Consider the following 26,498-nt stretch of genomic DNA (forward strand, 5'->3'; position numbering starts at 1 on the left):
ACTGTGCTAGTGGTGGAGAAATGTGTTGACTTTTGCTTAAAATTGTAGAACTAATAACAGACAGCAAGACTGCTAGTCCTTCAATATTCATTGTGATTGAATTTCTGTCATTTTCTCTTCATAATATATGTACAAGTTGTGCCCTACTATTGGGTCCACTTTGCAGCCACTCGACAACATCTGTGAACTTCTTTGCCACGTCCTGTGCTTGTGCAGCATTTACAATTGGTCACTATGTGCAAGTGTAATGCTTTTGTACCATTTTAATCAATGCAATAGAAACACATAAAAGGAGAAACTGTGATTTTTAAAAGCGAGTTTTGGTGTAAAATACTAATTTGCAGCAAAATATTTTTATGTTATCAATGAAATGACACAAATGAATTGCAAAATGAAAACTATTTTAAATTTTACATTATTTTATTTAATTGTCATATAATAAAAATCCATTTCTTTTAAAACCTCCCCCTTTCCTAAAGGGTGTGTGTTCTAGTTTATTCCATTTTTGGTCATTTTAAATTTGTGCTTCTGGCTCCATTTGTAATGAACCCTAACAGCACAAGTGTGACCTTATCACATATCTAACTGTAAAGTAACTGATAAGTCTGGTTCAGAAACCTGCACAAAACCACTCACAAATTGCAGTTTTATGCATTTCTGTGAAAGCTAGTTTGTGTTTTCCACATGTAACATTTCGTACAGAAAACCCTACTTGTGAAAATAGAGTCTTTTGTTGTTTATCCCTCACTACAAAAAAAGCAAAAAAGATATATACAAACTTTTTGAATTTAAAAACTGGTAAAAGGAGACAATGTGCCACCAACGAGCAGGAGCTGCTCACTTCACTGCCTTATGTTACAGCCTATGACTTCACATTACTTGAACTATTGTGCGAGACAGTTGAAAGCAAACAGATTAATATTGTTGACATTAATAGTAATAAGATCCAAAGAGGTTAATTTAACTAAACCATTACAGCAGGTACATTAAATAATGAACACGCACACAATGACCTCATATTTTCTGGCGGACAATTTACAGAAAGGCAGACATCAACCCTATTCTGCTGAATAAACAGCAACTACATAGGTTTAAGATGGTACAATATTGATAAATGCAGTGAAGATTTAGATCAACTTCAATTCATATTACATGTGTGATTTGAGGTGCAGTATGTTACCAATAAGTTATCTTGCAATCTGGAAGTAATGTTGATGTCAAATAACCTTGAGCAAATGTGCGATGAAATAGTCAAAGTATTTAAGTGTGAAAATATAGACTTAAAATTGCATCATACAAATTTTACCATGAAATATAAAGTGAATAAGCAAATTGAGAGTGGTGAGGTACTGAAAATAACTCACAACTGGTGATGCCAAGAAGCATGCAACCTATTCATTCCTCAGGCTGGCGCAGAACACTCAAATCTTCCCCATTGCTGTGAATTCTTTTCCAAGCCCACTACCCTTGGTCAGCAATTTTATGCAAGCTGGTCTGGCATCTGTTTTCTCATGAAGTCTGTACAATTGCTCACCCAAATGTGGCTACATTGAGGACATTACAGTATATAATTTAATGCTGAAGTGAACATTGTTATTCAACTCTGTTGTTAATTTGTTTTGCTTTTACCTTGCGACATAATAGCTGCTATCAAATTTCAATGTAAGTGAACAATTTTAAAGTTTAATTTAGACCATTTTTGAAAACAATTTTGGTTATGAACTGGATTTTTTCCTTCCATCCATGTAGATGGGATATGTTCTTGTCTATTCAGTCAGTAATAGATAAGAGCAGTGTAATATTCAGTTTTTACAAACTTCACTCAAAAGACAGCATTATTGACATAACTGTTATTCAGTCTTATTTACTGTTCTCCAAATTGTATCACGATTGGCACTTGACCTTGAATACCATTACATTTACTCAACACATCAAAGTTATTTTCAAGTTTTAGAGCACAGCACTCTTACTAAATAAATATTGTTTATCCTATTCGTACTGGTGATTTCTTTTCTAGCTTCAGTGTCATTGGCACTTTATTTCCGGTTATCCAACCCAGCAGTGAAAACCAAAAATCCATCTATCCGACTGGGTTTCAAACATCTGAACAGCAAGATCTCTACTTGCTGCAGAACATGTTGTAGGGCAGAATGTAGAACACTATTTTCCAGTTCAAACCAGATAACAGCATAAAGTAATTCTAGGTGTGGCATGAGGGAGGTCAATGATTTTGTCCCTGGGCCCTTTTAAACAGCTTCAAATAGGCATCTTTGCTAAATGAGATATTTTGCTAAAGTTTATTATCTTACGACACTGAATTTCACATCAGGAAATAGATTACGTTGTTCATTTGGCACTATCCCATGCTGTGGTTGCATTACTGTAAACTACTTTACATTTTCCTTATGTAATTTACCAGCTGAGCCAATTGATTGCTATATCATATTATTTATGATCACTATTTAAATAAATACATTGCATCAGTGTGACTCCTGCTATGCATCACAATGAGGCAAACCTTGCTATATTAAATTTTCAAAGCACTAGCCTAGCCATTAATTTTAAAAATGCTCATTGCCGTCAGTTCTATTTAAGTATTACTAGTACTGCTTGCATTTCAGAGGTTGAATGAATGATGATTCTGCCCACAACAAAAATCCCTTCCTTAATAAATGTGAACTCTTTCAGCACACTGATGGAAGTGTAATGAAAACAGCAACAAAATGGTACTTTATGTAATATATTTATCTTATGTCAGCAAGCAGCAAAACCGGATTCTTAAATCATTTCTTTGTCGGCACTAGATGGACTTTTAAGAAATTTGTCGTACAGAACTTGAAAGTACACTATCAGGTTTTCACATCCGTGCTTAGAAAGCCAAGTACATACGAGTTACAGACCATTATTACCTACCTGTTCAGTCAATGCTCTAAAGCTCAGGGCATCCAATTAATCTTTTCATAATAGGAATAATGGACCTTTTTATGCTTTTTTCCCTCATTGCCTAAATTCTTGACAATAACCAAGTGATTGTTCAAGCCCCATCACAGCTCAAGGCAGCTGCACTTACATGTATAATTTTGTAATATTTTACAAAAACAATAAAAGAAATAAGTCAACCTATGTCATCTATGGCTGTCTTACCACTTATTCTACCTGAGAAGAACTGTTTGAAGAAATCCCCAACCCACGACAGTGATGATATACAATTTGCAGCTTGCACTCAACAATTGTATTTAAAAAGAAAGTTGGGAAAAAAAGGATGGGGTAAAATTTAAAAAAAAGTGCTGCCTGAAAAATAAAAATGAAAAATAAACAAACACTCACTATAGAATAAAATACAAATTTGAGTTTGCAGACTAGAAGACCATCTACCATTGGAAAACTGGTAGCGTAAGCACAATTGTTTATGTCTAATTGTTGCAGACATCAATTCCCCAATGCAATAAAAATTTTCCAACAAGTATCGCATATGAGACATGTCAGGTTGACCCATACTGTACTGCCACTGCTCTTGACAAACGCAGACATGCCGATGAAACAGTTTAGTCCCAAGATAGATGTGTCTCTTGTAGATCTCCTCCAACCTCCCAGAAATGAATGGCAGCAACCACGGAGCTTCAGACAACTTAGAATCTCAAGTGGGATTTGTGCTTCACCAGGTACCTGTTGTGTTAATAAAAAGAAAACGCACTGTGTCACAACCAGAATTATTGAAGTTACAAAAACTCATTGCAGCATATTAATACTAATTCAAAGATCTATGTGGTTGCAGCAACAAAAGTGGGCTCAAGTAAATCCAGTGAAAGAATCCAATACTGACAATTTGCACATCATGCTTTCTCCCTCGAGAAACTGGCACAACCTTTTGATATAAATGATGGCGCATTGCAGTTTTCTACATATTGACATGTCCTTGAAGTCCTAGCTGAATGGTTTATGGTACGGCACCAAGGGCTGAATTTGGACAATGACTTGCATGCAAAATGTGTTGTACAACCTGCTATGTAGCACAATGAATTCTAACTCCAGAAATGGAACTGAAGAGATAAGCAGGAAGGCATTCTGTGCAAATACATCAGCCCTTATCTCAAAAGCCTCAGCTCATGACTTGTAATTACAACAGATGCACAAACGAGGTAGCCATGAAAACCTTTGGTATTGCATCTCTTCTAACAATTGAGTGTAAAAGTGAATAAAAATAAAATATTTGGTTGTTAAACATTCAATTCAAGATAGTAAACTGATGGATTCTCATCGGAATCTAACTGTATAAATATAGTCTACCTGCTGCAGTTGTCCTCTACCAGTGTCTATACAAGACTTCCCAGCCTTTTTAAACTGAAATCATCATTTTTTGTTCAGCCTATAAAAGCTACATTTAAAAAACTAAACAAGCATAATAAAGACAAAGCTATACAGCAGAAACATCAATAAACTATACTTTTAAGATCTTTATATTTTCAAAGCATTTTTGCAGAGGCACTCAAAATATGAAATATATGTATTTTCTGTGCATCTATTCTTATTAAAGATTAAGGGCTAGAAATTCAATAAAGATCGCCATCTCCCGTTTCTCGGCGCTATTTGGGTCTTCTGATTTTTTTACCGCTCAAAGATCGCATCGCCCAACTCCGAAAGTTTGGGGAAAACTTACCCGACCTTGGCGGTGGCGATGTCCAGCAAGCAGTGGCGATCGAGTCATCGCGCAAGATCGAACTGATTTTTTAGTTTGAAAAACATTGTCTTCTGTGCATGCGTGGTTTTAAAAAAAAGTTTTTTCCGTTTTTTCTCGTGTTTCGGGATCGCGCATGCGCAAAAGACAAGGCTATTTTGATTCTCATGATGAACATCACATCTGATCAAGGGCAATAAGGCTTGCTTTCCATTTCTTTAGGTGTGGTTTAATTTGTCAAAATGAATCCTCAGCAGCAAATGGTAGCCATACTGACGGACAAAGAACTCAGCGACTTGCTGGATTTCAGTGCGGTAAGGATTATGGCTGTATACCATGTATTTGTGACCCCTATTTTTTTTTTGCAGGATCTCTGCTTTTAATGTAATTCTGAAACCACCTTAGAGTAGCTAAGTTTGTTATTTGGACTATTACAATCAGCAGTTGTTGAACTTTAAGTGCTCAGTGAGTCAGATGTGGGGAGTTTCTGTAAAGCCATCAGCAGACAGCGGTGATCCTGTCAGAAGAGCTCCAGTACTGTACTTGCCAAACTTGTGTTTGCGAATACTTTAAAAAAAATATGTTTAATCCTAGGAACCTGTGCTGCAAGGTCATAGTGCAAATGAAATCATTACGCGGAGCAAATGCTGCACTTTGAGAGACTGAGTTCTTAGACGTATACCATGGAACTAGTGCGAAAATTGCGAGTCTGGTTGTGCTTTTAATGAATTTAGATAACGAGAACAAAAATTAGGCAGTATTGTTGATCAAACTGGTTCTTTGGGGCGGGGAGTGGGGGGGGGCGGGAGAGAGGCGGGAGAGAAATGATTTGACAGCCGGTTGTAACATTTTTATTCGTGACACTCCTCCTCCACTCTCTCTTCATTTGGTTCCGCAACCTTCTAACACGCTGTGCATCAGTCAGGCCCAGGTATGAGAGTTTCTCCCTGAAAATTCGTTAGGGGTAAGGCCTCCACCTCCGCCTCGAGTCTACGACCTCTTTGATTACCCTCATAATGCTCTGCAATAAACCTTCTTCCACGTCTATTCTGCATTACATTATTAGTCAGCAATACAGGTTGATATATTACAGGCGCCATTGTTTTAAATCTCCACTGTTTCCAAGTATCCTCAAATCCCCTTCAATAAACACAAATGTCCATTCCATTTTGTAAAATGGCGTCAAATTTCCTTAAAATAATTCAAAATTTAATTAAATTACCTTAAAAATCCTTTAAATACCCTTAAAATCCTACTCCATAATAACTGTAAAGCTATAACTAATGCTAATCAGCCTTCTGTCAAATCATCCTTTAATCAAAATGGTGTCGATAAGGCCAGCTTAAGATCAGGTAAAATGTGTGTTTTCAGGGCGGTATTTCAGTTCGGCTATAAAATGGATCTTATTGATGAATTTACCGCCGGCATTATTTTTGGGCCGTATTTGGGCGTTGCACGAATAATGACCTCAAAATAACGTGTAAAAAGATGGGTGGGTGGTGTTTTATAAGGCCAGTGCTAAATGAATGATGAATTTACTGCCAGGCGTTATTTGGGCGGTAAATGACGATTTTCATAAATTTTCTATTTTGGGGCGGTAAATGGGCAGTAATATGATGAATTACTAGCCCTAAAAGTTCCAGACTTGTGTATTTAGAAACTGGGTTGATTTTCCTTCATTTTGTGACTTATATTCATTCCAACAAAACAGCTATCAATTTGGATGTTAAAAAAGGAAAAGCAAAACAAAATTTAAAACAAAAAAGCACACTAATTGAGAATTATACCATCCACTCTCTCGATAACCAGGAACTCAACCAGCCTGTCCTGAATGTTTGAACAGTATGCATACTCATTGTGCTTCATTTTATTTTACAGTTCTCTCCAACACAAAAAAAAATCTAAATTCTACCTCATCCATTTCCTTCATAAAAACCCAAATCAACCCAGTTTCAATTCTTCCAAAAGAAAACAAAGAGATACAAATGGTATGATCTGATAGCCATTGCAGAGACGTGGTTGCAAGGTGACCAGGACTGGGAACTTAATACTCAGGGGTATTTGACAATTCGGAAGGACAGACAGAAAGGAAAACGAGGTGGAGTAGCACTATTAATAAAGGATGAGATCAGTGCGTTTGTGAAAAACGATATTGGCTCAGAAGATCAAGATGTTGAATCAGTTTGGGTGGAGGTGGAGTAAGGGGAAAAAGTTGCTGGTGAGCGGAGTCTATAGACCCCCTAACAGTAGCTACACTTTTGAGGGAGTATAAATCAAGAAATAATGGATGCTTGTAATAAAGGAACGACAATAATCATGAGTGATTTTAACCTTCATATTGACTGGACAAAGCAAATTGGCCAGGGTAGCCTTGAGGAGGAGATCATAGTGTATCCGGGATAGTTTCCTTGAACAGTACGTTGCGGAACCAACCAGGGAGGAGGCTAGCTTAGATCTGGTACTGTGTAATGAGGCATGATTAATAAATGATCTCGTAGTAAAGGATCCTCTAGGAATGAGTGACCATAACAAGGTTGAATTTCAAATTCAGTTGGAGGGTGAGAAAGTTGGTTCTCAAACCAGTGTCCTAAGCTTAAATAAAGGAGACTACAAAGGTATGAGGGGAGAATTGGCTAAAGTGGACTGGGAAAATAGATTAAAGTATGGGACGGTTGATGAGCAGTGGCAGACATTTAAGGGGATATTTCATAATCGCAACAAAAATATATCCCAATGAGAAGGAAAGACTGTAAAAGAAGGGATAATCATCCGTGGCTAACTAAGGAAATAAGGGATGGTAAATTGAAAACAAGGGCATACAATGTGGCTAAGACTAGTGGGAGGGCAGAGGATTGGGAAACTTTTAAAAGCCAGCAATGACTAAAAAAAATGATAGAGGGAAGACAGATTATGAAAGGAAACTAGCACGAAATATAAAAACAGATAATAAGAGGGTTTCTACAGGTACATAAATAGGAAAAGCTAAAGTAAATGTTGGTCCCCTAGAGGATGAGACTGGGGAATTAATAATGGAGTGGGAAATGGCAGAGACAGTGAACAAATATTTTGTATCGGTCTTCATGGTAGAAGACTCTCAAAACATCCCAATAGCGGATAATCAAGGGGCTGTAGGGAGGGAGGAACTTAATACAATCACTAATGAAGTAGCACTTGATAAAATAATGGGACTAAAGACGGACAAGTCCCCTGGACCTGATGGATTATATCCCAGGGTCTTAAAAGAAGTGGCTGCAGAGATAGTGGATGCATTGGTTGTAATCTATCAAAATTCCCTGGATTCTGGGGCGGTCCCAGTGGATTGGAAAACTGCAAATGTAACACCCCTATTTAAAAAAGGAGGCAGAAAAAAAGCAGGAAACCACAGACCACTTAACTTAACATCTGTCGTTGGGAAAATGCTAGAGTCCATTATTAAGGAAGCAGTAGCGGGACATTTGGAAAAGCATGATTCAATCAGAGTCAGCATGGTTTTATGAAAGGGAAATCATGTTTGACAAATTTGCTGCAGTTCTTTGAGGATGTAACGAGCAGGGTGGATAAGGGGGAAGCAGTGGATTTGGTGTATATAGATTCCCAGAAGGCATTCGATAAGGTGCCACATAAAAGGTTACTGCACAAGATAAAAGTTATCGGGGTTGGGGGTAATATATTAGCATGGATAGAGGATTGGCAAACAGTGACTAGTGGGTGCCGCAGGGATCGGTGCTGGGTGCTCAACTATTTACAATCTATATTAATGACTTGGATGAAGGGACCAAATGTAATGAAGACAAGTTTGCTATTGGTACAAAGATGGTTGGGAAAGCAAATTGTGAGGACACAAAAATGTGCAAAGAGATATAGACAGGCTAAAATGAGTGGGCAAAAATTTGGCAGATGGAGTATAATGTGGGAAAATGTGAGGTTATCCACTTTGGCAGAAAAAAAGAGAGCAAATTATAATTTAAATGGAGAAAAATTGCAAAGTGCTGCAGTACAGAGGGACAAACACAAAAAGTTAGTATGCAGTTACAGCAATTGATCAGGAAGGCGAATGGAATGTTGGCCTTTATTGCAAGGGGGATGAAGTATAAAAGCAGAGATGTCCTGCTACAACTGTACAGGGTATTGGTGAGACCACACCTGGAGTACTGCGTCCAGTTTTTGTCCCCGTATTTAAGGATATACTTGCATTGGAGGCTGTTCAGAGAAGGGTTACTAGGTTGATTCCGGAGTTGAGGGGCTTAACTTAAGATAGGCTGAGTAGGTTGGGCCTATACACATTGGAGTTCAGAAGAATGAGAGGTGATGTTATTGAAACATAAGATAATGAGGGGGCTCGACAAGGTGGATGCAGAGAGGATATTTCCACTTATAGGGGAAAGTAGCTGCTTTTTTTGGCCCAAGTTGAAAAACCACAATTTCCCCAAATCGATTTGCACCAGTTAGTAACTACACACTAAAAGAATTGAAAAACACATAGCAGCATCTTACCTCCAACCCCGCCCGAAGGCTGCCCGGTCCCATTCGAGAGAGAGGAAGAGAGAGAGAGAGAGAGAGAGAGAGAGAGAGAGAGAGAGAGAGATGAGGAAGAGGGAGAGAGAGAGAGAGAGAGAGAGAGAGGAGGAAGAGAGAGGGAGAGAGAGAGAGAGAGAGAGAGGAGGAAGAGAGAGAGAGAGAGAGAGAGAGAGAGAGAGAGGGAGGGAGAGAGAGGGAGGGAGAGAGAGGGAGGGAGAGAGAGGGAGGGAGAGAGAGGGAGGGAGAGAGAGGGAGGGAGGGAGAGAGAGAGAGAGAGAGAGAGAGAGAGGAGGGAGAGAGAGAGAGAGAGAGGAGGGCAAGAGAGAGAGAGAGAGAGAGGGAGAGAGAGAAGGGGGGGAGAGAGGGAGAGAGAGGGAGAGAGAGAGAGAGGGAGAGAGAGAGGGAGAGAGAGAGGGAGAGAGAGAGGGGGGGGAGGGGGAGAACCGGCAAGCCCTTTGGGCGGGGTTGGAGGTAGATTGCTGCTATGTTTTTCAATTCTTTTAATGTGTTGGGAGCTGGCTGTATGTTCACTTTGCAGCCTCAGCTCACATTGTGTCCCTGGTTACCATGGCAGCCCGATCTTTTTGGCGCAGATCAAGGCTCCACTTCCAGAACTAAAGGTCAGGTTACACGATACCAAAATGAAGAAATCCAACGGGGAAACTTAGAATTTTTTTTTGGCCGTACTTCCGCCCCCCAAAAAATCAGGCGTAACTCTTCCAAGTATGCCAAAAAAATGCTTTGGGGAAAATTGAGCCATAGTCTTAGAATAAGGGGCCGCCCATTTAAAACTGAGACGAGGAGAAAATTCTTCTCTGAGGGTTGTAAATCTGTGGGATTCGCTGTCTCAAAGAGCTGTGGAGGTTGGGTCATAAGGTGGAGATAGACAGATTTTTGAGCGATAAGGGAATAAAGGGCTACGGGGAGCGGGCAGGGAAGTGGAGCTGAGTCCATGATCAGATCAGCCATGATTTTATTAAATGGTGGAGCAGGCTCGAGGGGCCTGGTGGCCGACTCCTGCTCCCATTTCTTATGTTCTTATAACCCCCAGGAATCCTTAATGTTTTCTTCTTTTCAATCATTTCAACAGTTTATTTACACTGATTTTATGAACACATTTGTGCTTCAATAATGCACCTCAACTTTGCATGCTCAGCTTGCCCACTTCCCCCACCACACTAAGAAAACACATCCTTTGGAAGCCATATAAAAAGCATGCTGTAGCCGAAGATTTTTCTGTGAAGAGGATTTTACATGGCTTCACCATTTATAAGGGATCCATAAATCATGTACCAGGGGTTACTGCACTTAGGAAATGAATTAACTTGATAGATTGCCAAAAAGATTCTGCACAATTGTTCGTCAAATTTTCTTCACTGGAAGAATCTAGGTCGACTAAGATTAAAAATAATTAAGGGGGCATTAAGTGAGTTGCAAGATATCAGCAAGTTTGTAGGCAAAGCCCTACACAATGATGGAATTGATAATAACACTGCGTCACTGATAGATGTAGTATTGAAGATCTCACGTGTGGCTACTGAGAAGTCAGCCAACCAGAGAATCTCCTATTCTTGACTGTTATTTTGTCAGAGTGGACAGATTCGCAACTAATGAACTGTCACTGCACACCCTATTTTAGGTATTACATACAAGGCGATTACACTCCAACTAAACTGCTCTTAAAGATTGATCTCGGTTTTCAAGGCCCATTAACAACAGGATTAATCTGAAGGTTGCAGATTCAAAACGTACACCAGGACTTGAGCACTTGGCTGATTCACCAGTACTGAGGAAATGCTGCAGTGGTGAGGAATTAAAGGGAGGCTCCATTTGCCTCATCTGGTGCTTCGGGTGGATATTTTAGCCTTGATTTTCCCAGCCCCATTGGCAGATTTGTTGTGGGGTAGTCTGAGAACACCTGCCAAAGCGAAACTGCCGCTGCGCTGATCTATCACAATTCCCCTCCCAACAACAAATTACATTTATATAGAGCCTTTAACTTAGTAAAATGTCCCAAGGCGCTTCACAAGAGCATTATCAAACAGAATTTGACACTGAGCCACACAAGGAGATATTACGGCAAATGATCAGAAGCTTGGTCAAACAGGTAGGTTTTAAGCTGCGTCTTGAAGGAGGAAAGAGAGGTAGGGAGGATTAGGCTGGGAATTCCAGAGTCTAGGCAGCTGAAGGCACGGCTGTCAATGGTGGTACGAATAAAATTGAGGATGCGCAAGAGGCCAGATTTGGAAGAGTGCTGAGATCTGGGAAGCTTGTAGGAGGGTATAGAGATAAGGAAGGGAGAAGCCATGAAGCGATTTGAAAACAAGAATAAGAATTTTAAAGTTGAGGTGTTAGGTCAGCGAGCACAGGGTGATGGGTGAACGAGACTTGGTGCCAGTTAGGATACAGGAAGCAGAGTTTTGGATGAGCTCGAGTTTATGGAGGGTGGAAGATGGGTGAGTGGCCAGGGGAGGGTTGGAATAATGAAGTCTAGAAGTCACAAAGGCATGGATAAGAGTCTCAGCAGCAGATGAGCTGAGACGGGGCGGAGCCAGGCAATATTACTGAGGTGGCAATAGGCAATCTTGGTGTTGAGACTGTGTGTTTGGAAGCTCATCTCAGGGTCAAATACAACACCAAAGTTGCGAACTGTCTGGTTCAGCCTCAGACAATTGCCAGGGCAAGGGATGGACTCAGTGGCATGGGAACAGAATTTGTGGCAGGAATCAAAGACAATGGCTTTGGTCTTCCTGATATTTAATTGGAGGAAATTTCTGCTCAGCCGTTACTCATTCGCCACTTAGGGTAGCTTGAAGGCCAGAAAACAACCTCTTATTGGCTCAGGGCAGCTGGAAATACATTTGCAGCAGCACCAGTTAAAAGGCAATCTCGCTTCTTAGCAAGGTGGCAGAAGAAGCAACAGCCTCCGGGATGCCAGCAGCTGGAAGCACTCCGCATTTTCTAATGCGTCGGTGAAGGTGGGTCGTCGAGTGAAAATGAGAACCTGTGGGTTGGGGGGGGGGGGGGGGGGGGGGATGGAAGAAAGCGAGAGAGAGAGAGAGAGAGAGAGAGAGAGAGAAAGAGAAAGAGAAAGAGAAAGAGAAAGAGAAAGAGAAAGGAACCCAGATCTTCCAAAGAAAAATGATTTGGGAACAATGACCTTGCATGCAGGCAGCAGAGATGCTTTTTATCCATATGGTTGAGATGATGCAGAAGTGGGATATTCTACTATCCATATCTGTAACACATTCCTGATGATGTACAGAGTGCCCCAGAGACCATGACAGCCTGGGCAACCGCAGTATCGAGGAAGAGCTTCTGACTACTTTGGTGGCTTCTGGAGTGGTAGCTACCAATACGTCAATGGATGTTTTGAACACAACAGTTTTACTGGGACCATTTGGTCTGTGATGATATCAACCAGTAGCACTTCTGAGCCTGTGCCCAGCACCTGTGGACTGTAAGGAGTGGGCGGAGATGTGACTGTCTCTCTGGACAGTGCCAGTGAGCTCACTTTTTAAGGCCCCCTCCAATGCCATCGCATAAGGGAGCTTCAGTCATGGGCCTGGCACCCCTGGCTACTGCAAGCACCAGCTGGTTCCTCTGGTACAGCAACTACCCTGCTACGAGAGTCACCTCAGCTATCTCAAGTTTCCAGGGGAACCACAGCAGTCACTCATCGTTCAACCTCATGTCATAAGGGAGTGCTTCATTGTAGTAGAAGATTAGGAAGTAGAGAAAGTAAGCTGGCAGAGAGGGTAGTCACGGTGTTGTAAATTGTTGTAGAAAGGGAAAATACATTTTGTTGGGAATTCCTCGTGAATGCTGCTATTGTTTCAAGTAAAGACTGAGGAAATGGATGGTATTGAGATGGAAGAGTTAACTCTGTCCACTCCCCATCAACTACATTTAAATCTGACGGCATGGGCTTAAGGTGGGCTTTAAAGGAAACTGGTGGTTTTTCAGGAGGAGAATTCTGGTGCAGTTTTTTTGCGGTGGATTTGTGGCAGTAGCCTTTAAGAACCCATTTTCCTCTGATTGTCATCCCAAAATGTGCAGCAATTCAGAGGAAAATTCAGGCTGTAAGATTTCACAGTACAATTTGAAGGACCACAGTGAATTCTCTTGGTGCCCTGGCCAACATTCTATCGTCAACCAACACTACCAAATCAGATATTGCTGTTTCTGGTACTTTGCTGGACCTATAATGGCTGCCATGTTTGCCTAAACACCAGTTACTGTTGTGGCAAAATAACTTATTGTATATGAAGTTTTTTAATTCATTTCTGAAAGACATGGTAAGTTTCTTATATAAATTCAATCTGAGTATAATAAATATACATTTCTTTTGGGTTTCAGTGCAAGTGGTATTGCACTTATCCCAACAACTGTATGGCCAATACTGCAGTTATAATTTATCTGCTACTCACCTGTCCAAAGTCTCCCAGAAACGTAGCAAAACAGCTCTGTCAAGATGGCGCTTGTGGTGGCTCAGTTCCAGCACAGTCACATCCCATTTCTGAACATTTGGATCCAGACGCATTTCATCATACTTGAGGTGGAATGCCTTGACTAGGAAAGTGTGGTGCATGCAGCATGCCATTAATCAATGTGTAACAAAATTGTATACATTAAGGCTTAAAGATAGAAATAATTTGTATTTATTAAGCGCCTTTTACGACCTCAGAACATCCCGAAGCACTTTACAGTGACCTTTTGCCTCAGAGGCAAGAGCGCTACCAATATGCTTAGCAAGTCAGTCAACAGTCTTGAATTGTCTCATTTCAGGACACCTGGGTCCCAGCTATTCAAGGACTGTATGTGCATCCTTAGATGCTGCACAAGTGTACCGTAGTCCTATATCAACTTAAAAAATACTAAATCTATTCAAGTACCCAAAATGAACATGTTCTTTCTGCACCATCTAGCTAGTTCTGTGATCTGATTTAGAAATGGCAAAAGTTACCAAAAGTATGAGAGTGAGCGAGCTCCTTGTATGTACCACATGACCATATGTTGAAAGCCAAGTACTTTATCTCTTAAGCCTCCAGGCAGGTTACTCTGCACATAACTGAAGATTTGTATTAAAAAAAATGCTTTTTTTAAATCATTCCCCGAGGTTGATCACCAACAAAATTGAGACATTATCTTTCTGACAGCTGTTTGTAGTCAAATCGGATCTATAATCCAGGAACCTGGATAGAAAATAACTTGTGCAGATTCCTGGTTTCACAATTAGCATTAGATTAAGCTGTTGAAGCTGGGGTCAATTGAAAAATTCACAACTAAGATCTATTTTTGTTCGGTAGGATATTAATGGATTTGAAGCAAAGGCAGGTAAATGGAGTTGAGGTACAGATCAGTCATGATCTAATTGAAAGGTGGACCAGGCTCGAGGGACTGAATGACCTACTCATGTTACTATTAAATATGTGGCCTGGGAGCTATGGAGATATCCTTCATATCAGCACTAAAAGTTTAAGTTAGTTTAAAATATTTAATTTGCGAGAATGCCTATATAAATAAATAATAACCAGCAGTGAGATATGATAAATATCTCTACTTATGATGCTGATCATAACTCAATTAGGGTTTTAATCACTTATGAATTATTCGGTCAAGTTCACTCCAAAAGATATTTTGAGATATTTTGCTGCTGGCTGGCATAAATTCCATGTAATTAAATGTGGCAGTGAGATGCATTTAAGTTAGAGCTACATAATCCAAAGATATTACCAAATCATAGTTTCTGCAATAGTACAACAGAATTGCATATTGGCTCAGGCGGGTTTTTTAAGGTGCAAATTCAACAACAGAAATAAGTTCCCAACTAGCTCTTAACTTTTTACAGTCTGATTGCTGTTACATTTTACCTAGTGATCAGAACACACAAAACCTAGTAAAGTTAAAGGCATTACAGGAAAAAATCATAATATTATGCAAAGGTCAAATATAGACTACATCTAATTTTGCAGCATCTCCCCCAGGTTTTCTACAATTAATTTTCACACGTGTTTAAATTTGGAGGAGGTCAAATTATTTGGACTGGAGCTGTAAAACAAAGTGTTCTGCAGTGCCTCACATAATACTGGTCTTCATAATTATTATACTTGCACATTTTAGCAATGTAATCGAAATAGATTAGACTAAGTGCTTTGGGACGCATTTCAATAAAGTTATGCACTGCACTTAGCTAAAATTTGATTGCATGCCTGACCTAGAAGAGTCTCATCAATAATCACAATATGCACATTTATAATTTCAGAAGAAATTACTGTATCCTTGCACATTAAGGATTTAATGCAGCTTTAAAGTTTTTGCACAACATGGGGATTCACTTTCCCTTCAAGGAGGTTAACAGAATAGAATACTCAAAAAAATGGCACGACCACTTTATTAAATTTCAGGTAATTCATTTTGTATGGTGTTTAAGAAAAATAATATAGAAAAATTCCTTTGTTAAATTTTAAAACATTAAAAAAAAATTATATGGGGGAGAAATTTGGTCGCGCCTCATTTGGGGTGGTAACCCAGGCGGAGCAGTAATTTTAGTGCCTTGAAAAAGTTTCCGTCCTCCGACCAGTAATTCGTCAGAATGAAACAAGGAGCTGACAGGGGCGCTAAATCAGCCATTGCACACCAGAGCTGGGGAGGGGGGAGGGGGGAGGGGCGTGATAACAAAAGTTTGGTCAGTAAATTTGGCAGACCCATTGCGCATGTGTGGAACTCAGAGTCAGACCCCAGCAACGGCTGAGGCTTAAAGGCGCGGCATAGTAATGCACCCATTAAAATTTTCAAAACCACTTGTTTTTTTATCTGTACTGTTAGGTCTGTCTGTCGCTGCAAACACGGAGGCTCACACACCATGCTCTGTATAAATGTTGCACTGACTGTGACCTCCAAGGGAAGCGTTTCCTCATCCCTTTAAGTATCCACCAGTTAACAACTCTGCAAGCCTGCACCGACTGTTTTATCAGACATTGTTCCTGGCGGCCGCTAAATGAGGCTGCCACACCTAATTTTCCGACCGGCGCAAGCGTGGGCGTTGCACCAGGAATAAGTCATGTGATTGTCAGCAGCAGATGCTACTGGTTTGCATCCCTGGTGAGTCTCTAATGAATTTTCGGTCGGGGCGCTAAACGCTGTGCTCCCAGTCGGTAACCTCTTACGCTTCCATTAACGCCCCGCTAGCCGCTAACTGAGGCATTAGACAACCGAAAATCCAGCCCATAGAATCTTTGATGGTTTGGTGATGAATTCGCTCACTAAACAAGGGTGTCCTATCTCTTGTCTTTGTGGGTTGCATAGGTGCCTTGGGAGGGTCATTGTTCATTCTTTACATTCATGTTTCCAATATTTGCATATATCAGGAGTTATCAATAATAATAGATCTTGATGCTGTGATTAAGGTTCGTCAATTACAGGCAACTGGACTAAAAATATTTTGGACTTTCATGCCCCAAAAATTCAAATGTGACACATCATCAAATAAGAAATACACGTGCAAACAGGCCTTAGTTGCTTGGGTTCCAAGGGCTAGATTGCCAGAACCTGAGAGCCATATGTGGCTCTAGGGTCACAGGTTGGACATCCTTCTATTAACATACTGTGCTACAGAGTGGTAAGAACAAATGTGGTAACAAGTTAGTTAAGTCATCAAAGTCAGAAATAAGGTAGAATGAGGAAGCAAGCTGTTTCCTCACAATAAGGGAAAGCTTAGAACATAAACCAACCAATGCTTTTGCAATGCCTAGTACCCAGCTCTCGAGTAAGGGGATTGGGAACAGTTTGCTTATAAGCCAACTGTTGTAAGAGGGGATGATGAAAGCAGAAACTGGAGAAGGAAAGAAGACAAATGTGGGGAAGAAAATAAAATTTAAGCAATGGTGCAATATTCCTGCACAATTTTTTTCTAACTAAGTAACTTTTTTTTGAAGTAATAGAGCAGCAGTGTTTAAAATAAAACTCTTGGAATGTCGCTGAGGCTGGCAAGGCTACATTTTATTGCCCTCCTCCAGTTACTCAGAGAAGGTATCGGGCCTTTTCCTTGAACTGCTGCAGTCCTTGATTTAAATGCTGGAAAGCGACCCTGTGGAACAGTTCCGAATGGGAATAAGGGTTCGGCCATTTAGGACTGAGATGAGGAGAAATTTCTTCACTCAAAGGGTTGTGAATCTTTTGAATTCTCTACCCCACATGCTGTGGATGCTCAGTCATTGAGTATATTCAAGACAGAGGTCGATAAATTTTGTGGAACTAAGGGAATTAAGGGATATGGGGATAGTGCGGGGAGGTGGAGTTGAGGTAGAAGATCAGCCATGATCTTGTTGAATGGCGGAGCAGGCTCAAAGGGTAAAAAGGCCTACTCCTGCTCCTATTTCGTATGTTATGTTCTTGTGAAATCTTGGACTTGTCTTTTGCTTAAAAACATTTCAAATAGAATTCTTCTGTTTCTATATTATATTGTGACTTTGAATGAGCACTTCAGTTTTAGTCCCACTTCTCAACAAGTGGATTTTTCCTAAACAGAAATAAAGCCACATAAAGTTCTTGGGATATGGGCGATGGTGGCAAGGTCACATGTATTGCCTGTCCCTTGTTCCTCTGAGATGGTGGGGGTGGGAAATCTTCTTGAATTGCTGCAGCCTTTATAATATAGTGCTCCTATGATGGCATGAGGTAGGAAATCCCAGGATTTGGACCCAATGACAATGAAGGAAGAGCGCGATATGTGTTCAATTCAGGATGGTGCGATATTTGTAGGGGAACTTTAAAGTGGTGGTGTTCTTATTATGTTACTGATCTTGTTCTTCTCGGTGGTAGAGATTGTGGGGCAGAGGGGTGCTGTCAGCCTAAGCTTGGTGAGCCACTGAGGTGTAGATATAGATTGCAGTGGATCCACAGTGCTGGTGGAGGGGGATCCCTATAGCGTGGGCACCAATCAAGAAACTGCTCTGTCCTAAATGGTATGGAGTTTCTGAGTGTTGTTGCACTACACCCATCCAGGTGAGTATTACATCACACTCCAGATTTGAACCTGGTAGATGGTGGGAAAGCTTTGAGGTGTTAGATGATGAGTCACTTGTCACAGAGTACCCGAACGCTGATCTGTTCTTGTAGCTGCATTATTGATATAGCCTTAAAATCTAGTATAAGTTTAATTGACTGATGAGGTGCAAGAAGTCGGGCATTGCATTTTACCCTATGCCATAAATGCAGCATTGGCAGTTCTTACTCCTTCTGACTCTAGATTTACAGTGCAAATTTAGTGTTGGTGTGAAGCCAAAATCATCTTGCACTGATGCTAAACTTCCAATGTTGATGCACCCTGAAAGCAAAACACTAACAAGGATACAATACAAAATAAAAATCGTCTTAGGGGTATTTAAGATGTTTAAATGATTTGATAGGGTAGGTAGAAACTATTTCCTCTGATGGGGGAATCCAGAATAAGGAGGCATAGCCTTAACATTAGAGCTAGGCTATTCAGGTGTGATGTGAGGAAGCAGTTCTTTGCACAAAGTGTAGTGGAAATCTGGAACTCTCTTCCCCAAAAAGCTGTTGATGCTCGGTCAATTGAAAATGTCACAACTGAAATTGATAAATTTTTGGTAGACAAGGGTATTAAGGACCATGGAACCGAGGTGGGTAAATGGAGTTGAGATACAAATTAGCCATGATCTAAGCGTGTGATCTAAGCGTCAGGTTCGAGGGGCTGAATGGCCTACTCCTGTTCCTGTGTACTGAAGGTCTATTATTATAACATGCATTTTCAATAAAATGTTAAGCAGCATTGAGAGATATAAAGAGCTAGAAAGTTGTGTAAAGTGCACCTGCTCTGGATTCACGAGCTATTATATTTTTTGTTGGGTTAACCAATGATCGGCACTCAATTGCAGTTACTATTTTAAAAAATTGGCTCTTGGCTCAATGGCCAAGAGGCTGTTCCCCCTGGCTGGCGAGTCTAGAACTAGGGAGCATAGTTTCAGGATAAGGGTTTGGCCATTTAGGATTGAGATGAGAAGAAATTTCTTCACTCAGAGGGTTGTGAATCGTTGAAATTCTCTACCCCAGAGGGCTCTGGATGCGCAGTCATTGAGTATATTAAAGAATTAGAGCAATAGGTTTTGGGACATGAAGGGAATCAAGGGATATGGGGATAGGGTGGGAAAGTGGAGTTGAGGAAGACGATCAGCCATGGTCTTATTGAATGGCGGGCTCAAGGAGCCACATGGCCTACTCCTATTTCTTATATAAAAGTAGAAATATTACTTTTTGCGAAAATATCCACAGGTGATCCATCAGGTAATAACCACGGCCATCCCTTGAACTGCCAAGCAGCACCTTGCACAAAAACTGCCACAACACGATCCCTGAAAGAGAAATGAAAAACGTGAGACTTGATGGAATTTCTTTTGCTACAGTATTAAAAAAAAATCACTTATGACTCTCAAAGGGACAGAAAAGATGAATATTTTAAAAAGTGCAATTTCAACAGAACAAATTTTTCCATTGCGGTGGCAGCTTTTCAAACATCCTGTTAAAGCTACAATGTCTTATATCTGCGCACCTTCAAAATCCAACATTAAACCACAAGGAAACAAATTTACTGCTGTTTATGTAGTTAGTCATTTGATATCAATGTTTTCTTATTAACAGATCTCTCATAGCATTGCTCAAAGTGGGTCAGAGGATGCAAGTTCCTTACTTGACCCGCCGCTGCACCCCCCCCCCCCCCCACCCCCCATAGCCCCGCCACCACCAATTATAGATGGGCATTGTGTGTGGGTCATGAATTATTAACAGGTTGATTGGGTATGAAGTGGATGGTGACAGTGTCATGACTTCCGAGCTTTCTGAGAAATCAACCAGGTGTCGGGGGAGGAGAGGGAGAATGCGTGTAAAGGGGGTGGGATTTGAAGAACGTTATCAGTCTTACTATCTGGATCACGTTCTCACTTTCAACCTTGCCCCCGCTTTTAGACCTGGATCATGTTCTACCCTCATTCCCACTGTGCTCTTTACTCGCCCCGCCGAGTTCCTGACCTCCCTCTCCCTCCCCTCCGATCCCCTCTCATCTCCACCCAGTCTACTCTGACCCCTCTCTCTCACTCTCCTCCCCCCACATGCCTGCTCTCTCTGCCCCTCTCCTCAGTCTCCCCATCGCTCTCACTCTTTCCACCCCCCCCCCACCCAGTCTTTCTCTTCTACCACCAGTCACTCTCTTCCCCCCCCCCCAATCTCACTCTCTCCACCCCCCCCTCCCACAGTCTCACTCTCTCCCCCATCCCCAAGTCTCTCTCGCTCTCACTCCCCCCCCCCACACACTCTCTCTCTCGCCCCCCACACACACTCACTCTCTCCGCCCCCCCACTCTCTCTCTCTCCCCCCCCCACTCTCTCTCTCTCTCCCCTCCCCCACTCTCCTCTCTCTCTCCCCTCCCCCACTCTCTCTCTCTCTTCTCCCCCCCACTCTCTCTCTCTCTTCTCCCCCCCACTCTCTCTTTCCCCCCCACACTCTCTCTTTCCCCCCCACACTCTCTCTTTCCCCCCCACACTCTCTCTTTCCCCCCCACACTCTCTCTTTCCCCCCCCACACTCTCTCTTTCCCCCCCACACTCTCTCTTTCCCCCCCACACTCTCTCTCTTTCCCCCCCACACTCTCTCTTTCCCCCCCACACTCTCTCTTTCCCCCCCACACTCTCTCTTTCCCCCCCACACTCTCTCTTTCCCCCCCACACTCTCTCTTTCCCCCCACACTCTCTCTTTCCCCCCCACACTCTCTCTTTCCCCCCCACACTCTCTCTTTCCCCCCCACACTCTCTCTTCCCCCCCACACTCTCTCTTTCCCCCCCACACTCTCTCTTTCCCCCCCACACTCTCTCTTTCCCCCCCACACTCTCTCTTTCTCCCCCCACACTCTCTCTTTCCCCCCCACACTCTCTCTTTTCCCCCCCACACTCTCTCTTTCCCCCCCACACTCTCTCTTTCCCCCCACACTCTCTCTTTCCCCCCCACACTCTCTCTTTCCCCCCCACACTCTCTCTTTCCCCCCCACACTCTCTCTTTCCCCCCCACACTCTCTCTTTCCCCCCCACACTCTCTCTTTCCCCCCCACACTCTCTCTTTCCCCCCCACACTCTCTCTTTCCCCCCCACACTCTCTCTTTCCCCCCCACACTCTCTCTTTCCCCCCCACACTCTCTCTTTTCCCCCCCACACTCTCTCTTCCCCCCCCCACACTCTCTCTCTCTTCCCCCCACCCCACGCCACACACTCTCCCTCCCCCCCCACACCACACACTCTCCCTCCCCCCCCCACACGCACTCCCTCCCCCCCCCCACACGCACTCCCTCCCCTCACACACACACACTTCCCCCCCCCCCACACACACTCCCACCCCCCCCACACACACTCCCACCCCCCCCCACACACACACACTCCCCCCCCCCCCACACACACACTCCCCCCCCCCCCACACACACACACTCCCCCCCCCCCCCCCACACACACACACTCCCCCCCCCCTCACACACACACACTCCCTCCCCCCCCCCACACGCACTCCCTCCCCTCACACACACACACTTCCCCCCCCCCACACACTCCCACCCCCCCCCCACACACACTCCCACCCCCCCCCCCACACACACACACCCCCCCCCCACACACACACACTCCCCCCCCCCCCACACACACACACTCCCCCCCCCCCCCACACACACACACTCCCCCCCCCCCCACACACACACACTCCCCCCCCCCCCTCACACACACACACTCCCCCCCGCCCCTCACACACACATCCCTCCCCCCCCCCTCACACAACACTCCTCCCCCCCGCCCCTCACACACACACTCCCTCCCCCCCCCCACACACACACTCCCCTCCCCCCCACACACACACACTCCCCCCCCCCCCCTCACACACACATCCCTCTCCCCCCCCACACACACAACTCCCTCCCCCCCACACACACACTCCCTCCCCCCCCCACACACACACTCTCTCTCTCTCTCTCTCCACACACACACTCTCTCTCTCTCTCTCTCTCCACACACACCTCTCTCTCTCTCTCTCTCTCCACACACAACACTCTCTCTCTCTCTCTCCACACACACACTCTCTCTCTCTCTCTCCACACACTCTCTCTCTCTCTCTCCACACACTCTCTCTCTCTCTCTCCACACACACCTCTCTCTTCCCCCCACACACTCTCTCTCTTCCCCCCACACTCTCTCTCTCTTCCCCCCACACTCTCTCTCTCTTCCCCCCACACTCTCTCTCTCTTCCCCCCACACTCTCTCTCTCTTCCCCCACACTCTCTCTCTCTTCCCCCCACACTCTCTCTCTCTCCCCCCACACTCTCTCTCTCTTCCCCCCACACTCTCTCTCTCTTCCCCCCACACTCTCTCTCTCTTCCCCCCACACTCTCTCTCTCTTCCCCCCACACTCTCTCTCTCTTCCCCCCACACTCTCTCTCTCTTCCCCCCACACTCTCTCTCTCTTCCCCCCACACTCTCTCTCTCTTCCCCCACACTCTCTCTCTTCCCCCCACACACTCTCTCTCTTCCCCCCACACACTCTCTCTCTCCCCCCACACTCTCTCTCTCTTCCCCCACACTCTCTCTCTCTTCCCCCCACACTCTCTCTCTCTTCCCCCCACACTCTCTCTCTCTTCCCCCCACACTCTCTCTCTCTTCCCCCCACACTCTCTCTCTCTTCCCCCCACACTCTCTCTCTCTTCCCCCCACACTCTCTCTCTCTTCCCCCCACACTCTCTCTCTCTTCCCCCCACACTCTCTCTCTCTTCCCCCCACACGCTCTCTCTCTTCCCCCCACACTCTCTCTCTCTTCCCCCCACACTCTCTCTCTCTTCCCCCCACACTCTCTCTCTCTTCCCCCCACACTCTCTCTCTCTTCCCCCCACACTCTCTCTCTCTTCCCCCCACACTCTCTCTCTCTTCCCCCCACACTCTCTCTCTCTTCCCCCCACACTCTCTCTCTCTTCCCCCCACACTCTCTCTCTCTTCCCCCCACACTCTCTCTCTCTTCCCCCCACACTCTCTCTCTCTTCCCCCCACACTCTCTCTCTCTTCCCCCCACACTCTCTCTCTCTTCCCCCCACACTCTCTCTCTCTTCCCCCCCACACTCTCTCTCTCTTCCCCCCACACTCTCTCTCTCTTCCCCCCACACTCTCTCTCTCTTCCCCCCACACTCTCTCTCTCTTCCCCCCACACACTCTCTCTCTTCCCCCCACACACTCTCTCTCTCTTCCCCCCACACACTCTCTCTCTCTTCCCCCCACACACTCTCTCTCTCTTCCCCCCACACACTCTCTCTCTCTTCCCCCCACACACTCTCTCTCTCTCTCTGTCCCTCTTTCAGAAGGCCGTGAAAATTTTTGTGTAGATAATCACAACGATATTACAGGCAAAAGTCCTGGTGACGCTTTTAGTATGGTCAGTGATTTTTGATAGATAACCCAAAAGCCTCAGTAGCAGGCTCAGACTCGAGCTCCAGGCTCGGCTGTGTGGTTCGGCCCCACTTCTGGCTTCTTCCTATATCGTACTGCGCAGAGTCCACGGCGCACATGCGCAGGACACAAAAATGTTTGTGCACATAATCACTCCGTATATATCTCACACACACACACACGATGTGTGCCTAATTTCATAGAGTAAATATTATTATATAACGTGCATTTGATAGAATTTATATGGTGTATTTTGCACATAGATATATCAAAATTCATATAATTTAATGCTTATGTGAGTGTTAGTTTGTGTTTATGCTGCTGCAGGCCCAACAGTGGAGTGTCATAAGGCAGAAAGTTAAGACATAGTATTTGAAGTGAAAGATTTGTTCTCACAACAGATGCGATCATGTTGGATTATAATTGTGAAATTGCATGTGCGAGTGGCAGAAGCTGCAAGCTGGTTGTTGAGGTTTAAGAGTGCTGAAGAGGTAGAAATTGTTAGTCGAGGAACAAGCAGAAAAGAAAGGTGCTGTGGAGAGGTTAGCAGTAGTCTTGTTGATGGTGACAAGTGATTATTAAAGTGAGGGTTTGGGTGACAGACAGTAATGGAAGGTTAGGGAATGGAGGAGATGGTTAAGTTGTGGGTTAGAGAGTTTGGTGAATGAGTGGTGCACTCAAAAGCGATTAATAAGATGAGGTGGGAACTGGAAAGGATTTAGGGTGATGAAGAGAATGATGATGGAAAATGTGTGATGGAAAATTGTGTATAGTTGGATAAACAGAAGGGAGGGAGAAGGCTTGATGGGGCAGTGATGGTATGAGGTGTGAGAAGGGAGCGTGGAAGTAGTAAGGATTTGGCATTTGGGCCAAATGGATACAAGAGCCAGTAGAAGGGAGTGGTGGTTTGGTGTGTACGATTGGGAAGAGGGATGAAGGCAAATCCTTCCTAGTCTTCCTCCAAAAGATTTGACAATTTACAGGACTATCCCACGCTATACTGGATAGCAATGCTTTATTAAAACAGCAAACAATAAAACAGGGTTACTTGAAGATTGGGAAAGTCCTATAGGGAAAACTGTCCCTTCACAATAAAAAAGCCAGACCCTAACTTTCTTTCCATATTGTGTAGTGTGATTGCCAAGCTCCTTGCTCCCCGCTCCCCCCCCTACACCCACCCACCCCCAGCTAATTGAAAATTCCAAGGCAAGCCGTCAGAAAGTAACACTCACTTTAGGCTCATGATCAGTTACAAAGATCGCAGCTGGCCTTTTGCAGGCAGTCTATAATAATTAGTTTTCTGCGCTTGAGATTTCTTGTAAATGTAGCTCTGAAAATGAGAGCTCTGGGCAGAGAACATGGGCCACTTTCAGGGAACAGTGGATAGTGAGGAATTAACTGTGTCTCTGACCTTCTGTTTATTTAGTAGGTGCCACAATAATTTGATTTTAAATAATAAATTGTTCACAAAAATCTAAGTCAAACGAGTGAAGTACCCTGAAGTGTACTGTATTGCCTTGCACAAAAGGTCATTAGGCAGAATTTTGAAGGAAAGTTGCTAAGACGCTGGACCTTTCCACCCACACCAAAGCAATAAAATTGGTTATATAGCTGTATTGAGAGCAGGGTGGGTAAAGGTGATCAGAGCTATTTACTTGCCTGGAGTTTAAATGCCGACACGGACAGGTTGGGCCGAATGGCCTGTTTCCGTGTTGTAACTATGTATTTTTATGTGCTTTTCATGTCGCTCTCAACCCACCACAGAGCTCAACATAAATTGAGGACATGCCCAAAAATCTAAACATGCGCAAAGTAAGTGGGCACGACGGTCTAATTATTAGTTGTACATTAAAGCACTGAACTCTCACAACCTATTTTAGGAGTTCTGGCATTTGAAGGGCTCCAAATCTAAAAATGTTCTTGTGTGGTTTTCAATGATTTCCTGTTTATGGCCAAAAACTAAAACAAAACAATGAACATATTGCAATTACAGTGTTGTTTTGCTAAATATTAAATCTAGCCTCTTAAGCATTTCATAATTATTCACTGTTAATTTACATCAAAATCCCCACACTGAAACAGTCATGGTATAAAACAAAATAAAATGTATGTTTGCAACCGGATTCACCCTCCCAAGTTTCCAACAATGGCAATGTAATGTTTTAGCCTGTATAAATGAATTGAGAATAATAAGGAACTGCTTGTGAACCAATTGATAATTATTTATGAAAAAAAGAAATGTAATGTTTCCAAGCTGTCTGAGACAACCGTGATTAGTTTACTATTATACTGGGCTTCAGTCTCTTCTGTTGTTCGCGAGGACCAGCAGGGTTAAGATGCACTGCAGCAACTCTAACTCGCCCACTCTCTCTCATACGTATTTGTTGAATATAGTTATAAGGCAGTGAGAAGGCAGAAAAGCATAACAAAATACAACATTTCTGTACCCTCTCCCAGCCTATCCAATTCCCCAGTCAGCGACTACACTGTCCCAATTATCCTCCAATATTCCCTGACCTAGTTTACTTGCCCTCCTAATGTTGCTTGCATTCTTTGAAACTTTATCTCCCCCCTACCCCCAGTCATGTTTCTCAAAGCAGCATTATCTGCAATAGTGGCCAATGCGTGTCACTGTATATTTCGATCAGCGAGGAGGCTAAGTGACAACCAGAGTCCGTCCTCTGTTGATGAACAGGAGCACTCCAATTCAGGAGCAATATGTTGTACAGACTATGAAAGGGATTTTGTTAAAATAAAGTTTCACAGCATGGTCACAAGCTTTCTCTGGAAACCATCTTGGAAGTGTTAGCTTGATTAATCTACAGCCAT

At 43.3% G+C, this 26,498-nt stretch overlaps 1 protein-coding gene across 1 annotated transcript in view; it reads right to left on the reverse strand.

Moving 5' to 3' along the window:
• Nucleotides 1-350: 350 nt before the first annotated feature.
• cdc73 (cell division cycle 73, Paf1/RNA polymerase II complex component, homolog (S. cerevisiae)) overlaps nt 351-26,498 on the reverse strand; it is a 472,921-nt gene continuing 446,773 nt past the window's right edge. The window contains exons 15-17 of the mRNA XM_070887326.1: nt 19,466-19,566; nt 13,624-13,765; nt 351-3,666 (exon numbers count right to left, since the gene is read on the reverse strand). Of these exons, the coding sequence (XP_070743427.1) occupies nt 3,630-3,666; nt 13,624-13,765; nt 19,466-19,566 (280 nt within the window). The 3' untranslated portion in view covers nt 351-3,629. The remainder of the gene's footprint in view (nt 3,667-13,623; nt 13,766-19,465; nt 19,567-26,498) is intronic.

Source organism: Pristiophorus japonicus, chromosome 8, assembly GCF_044704955.1.
Source record: "Pristiophorus japonicus isolate sPriJap1 chromosome 8, sPriJap1.hap1, whole genome shotgun sequence".
NCBI classification, from domain to species: domain Eukaryota; kingdom Metazoa; phylum Chordata; class Chondrichthyes; family Pristiophoridae; genus Pristiophorus; species Pristiophorus japonicus.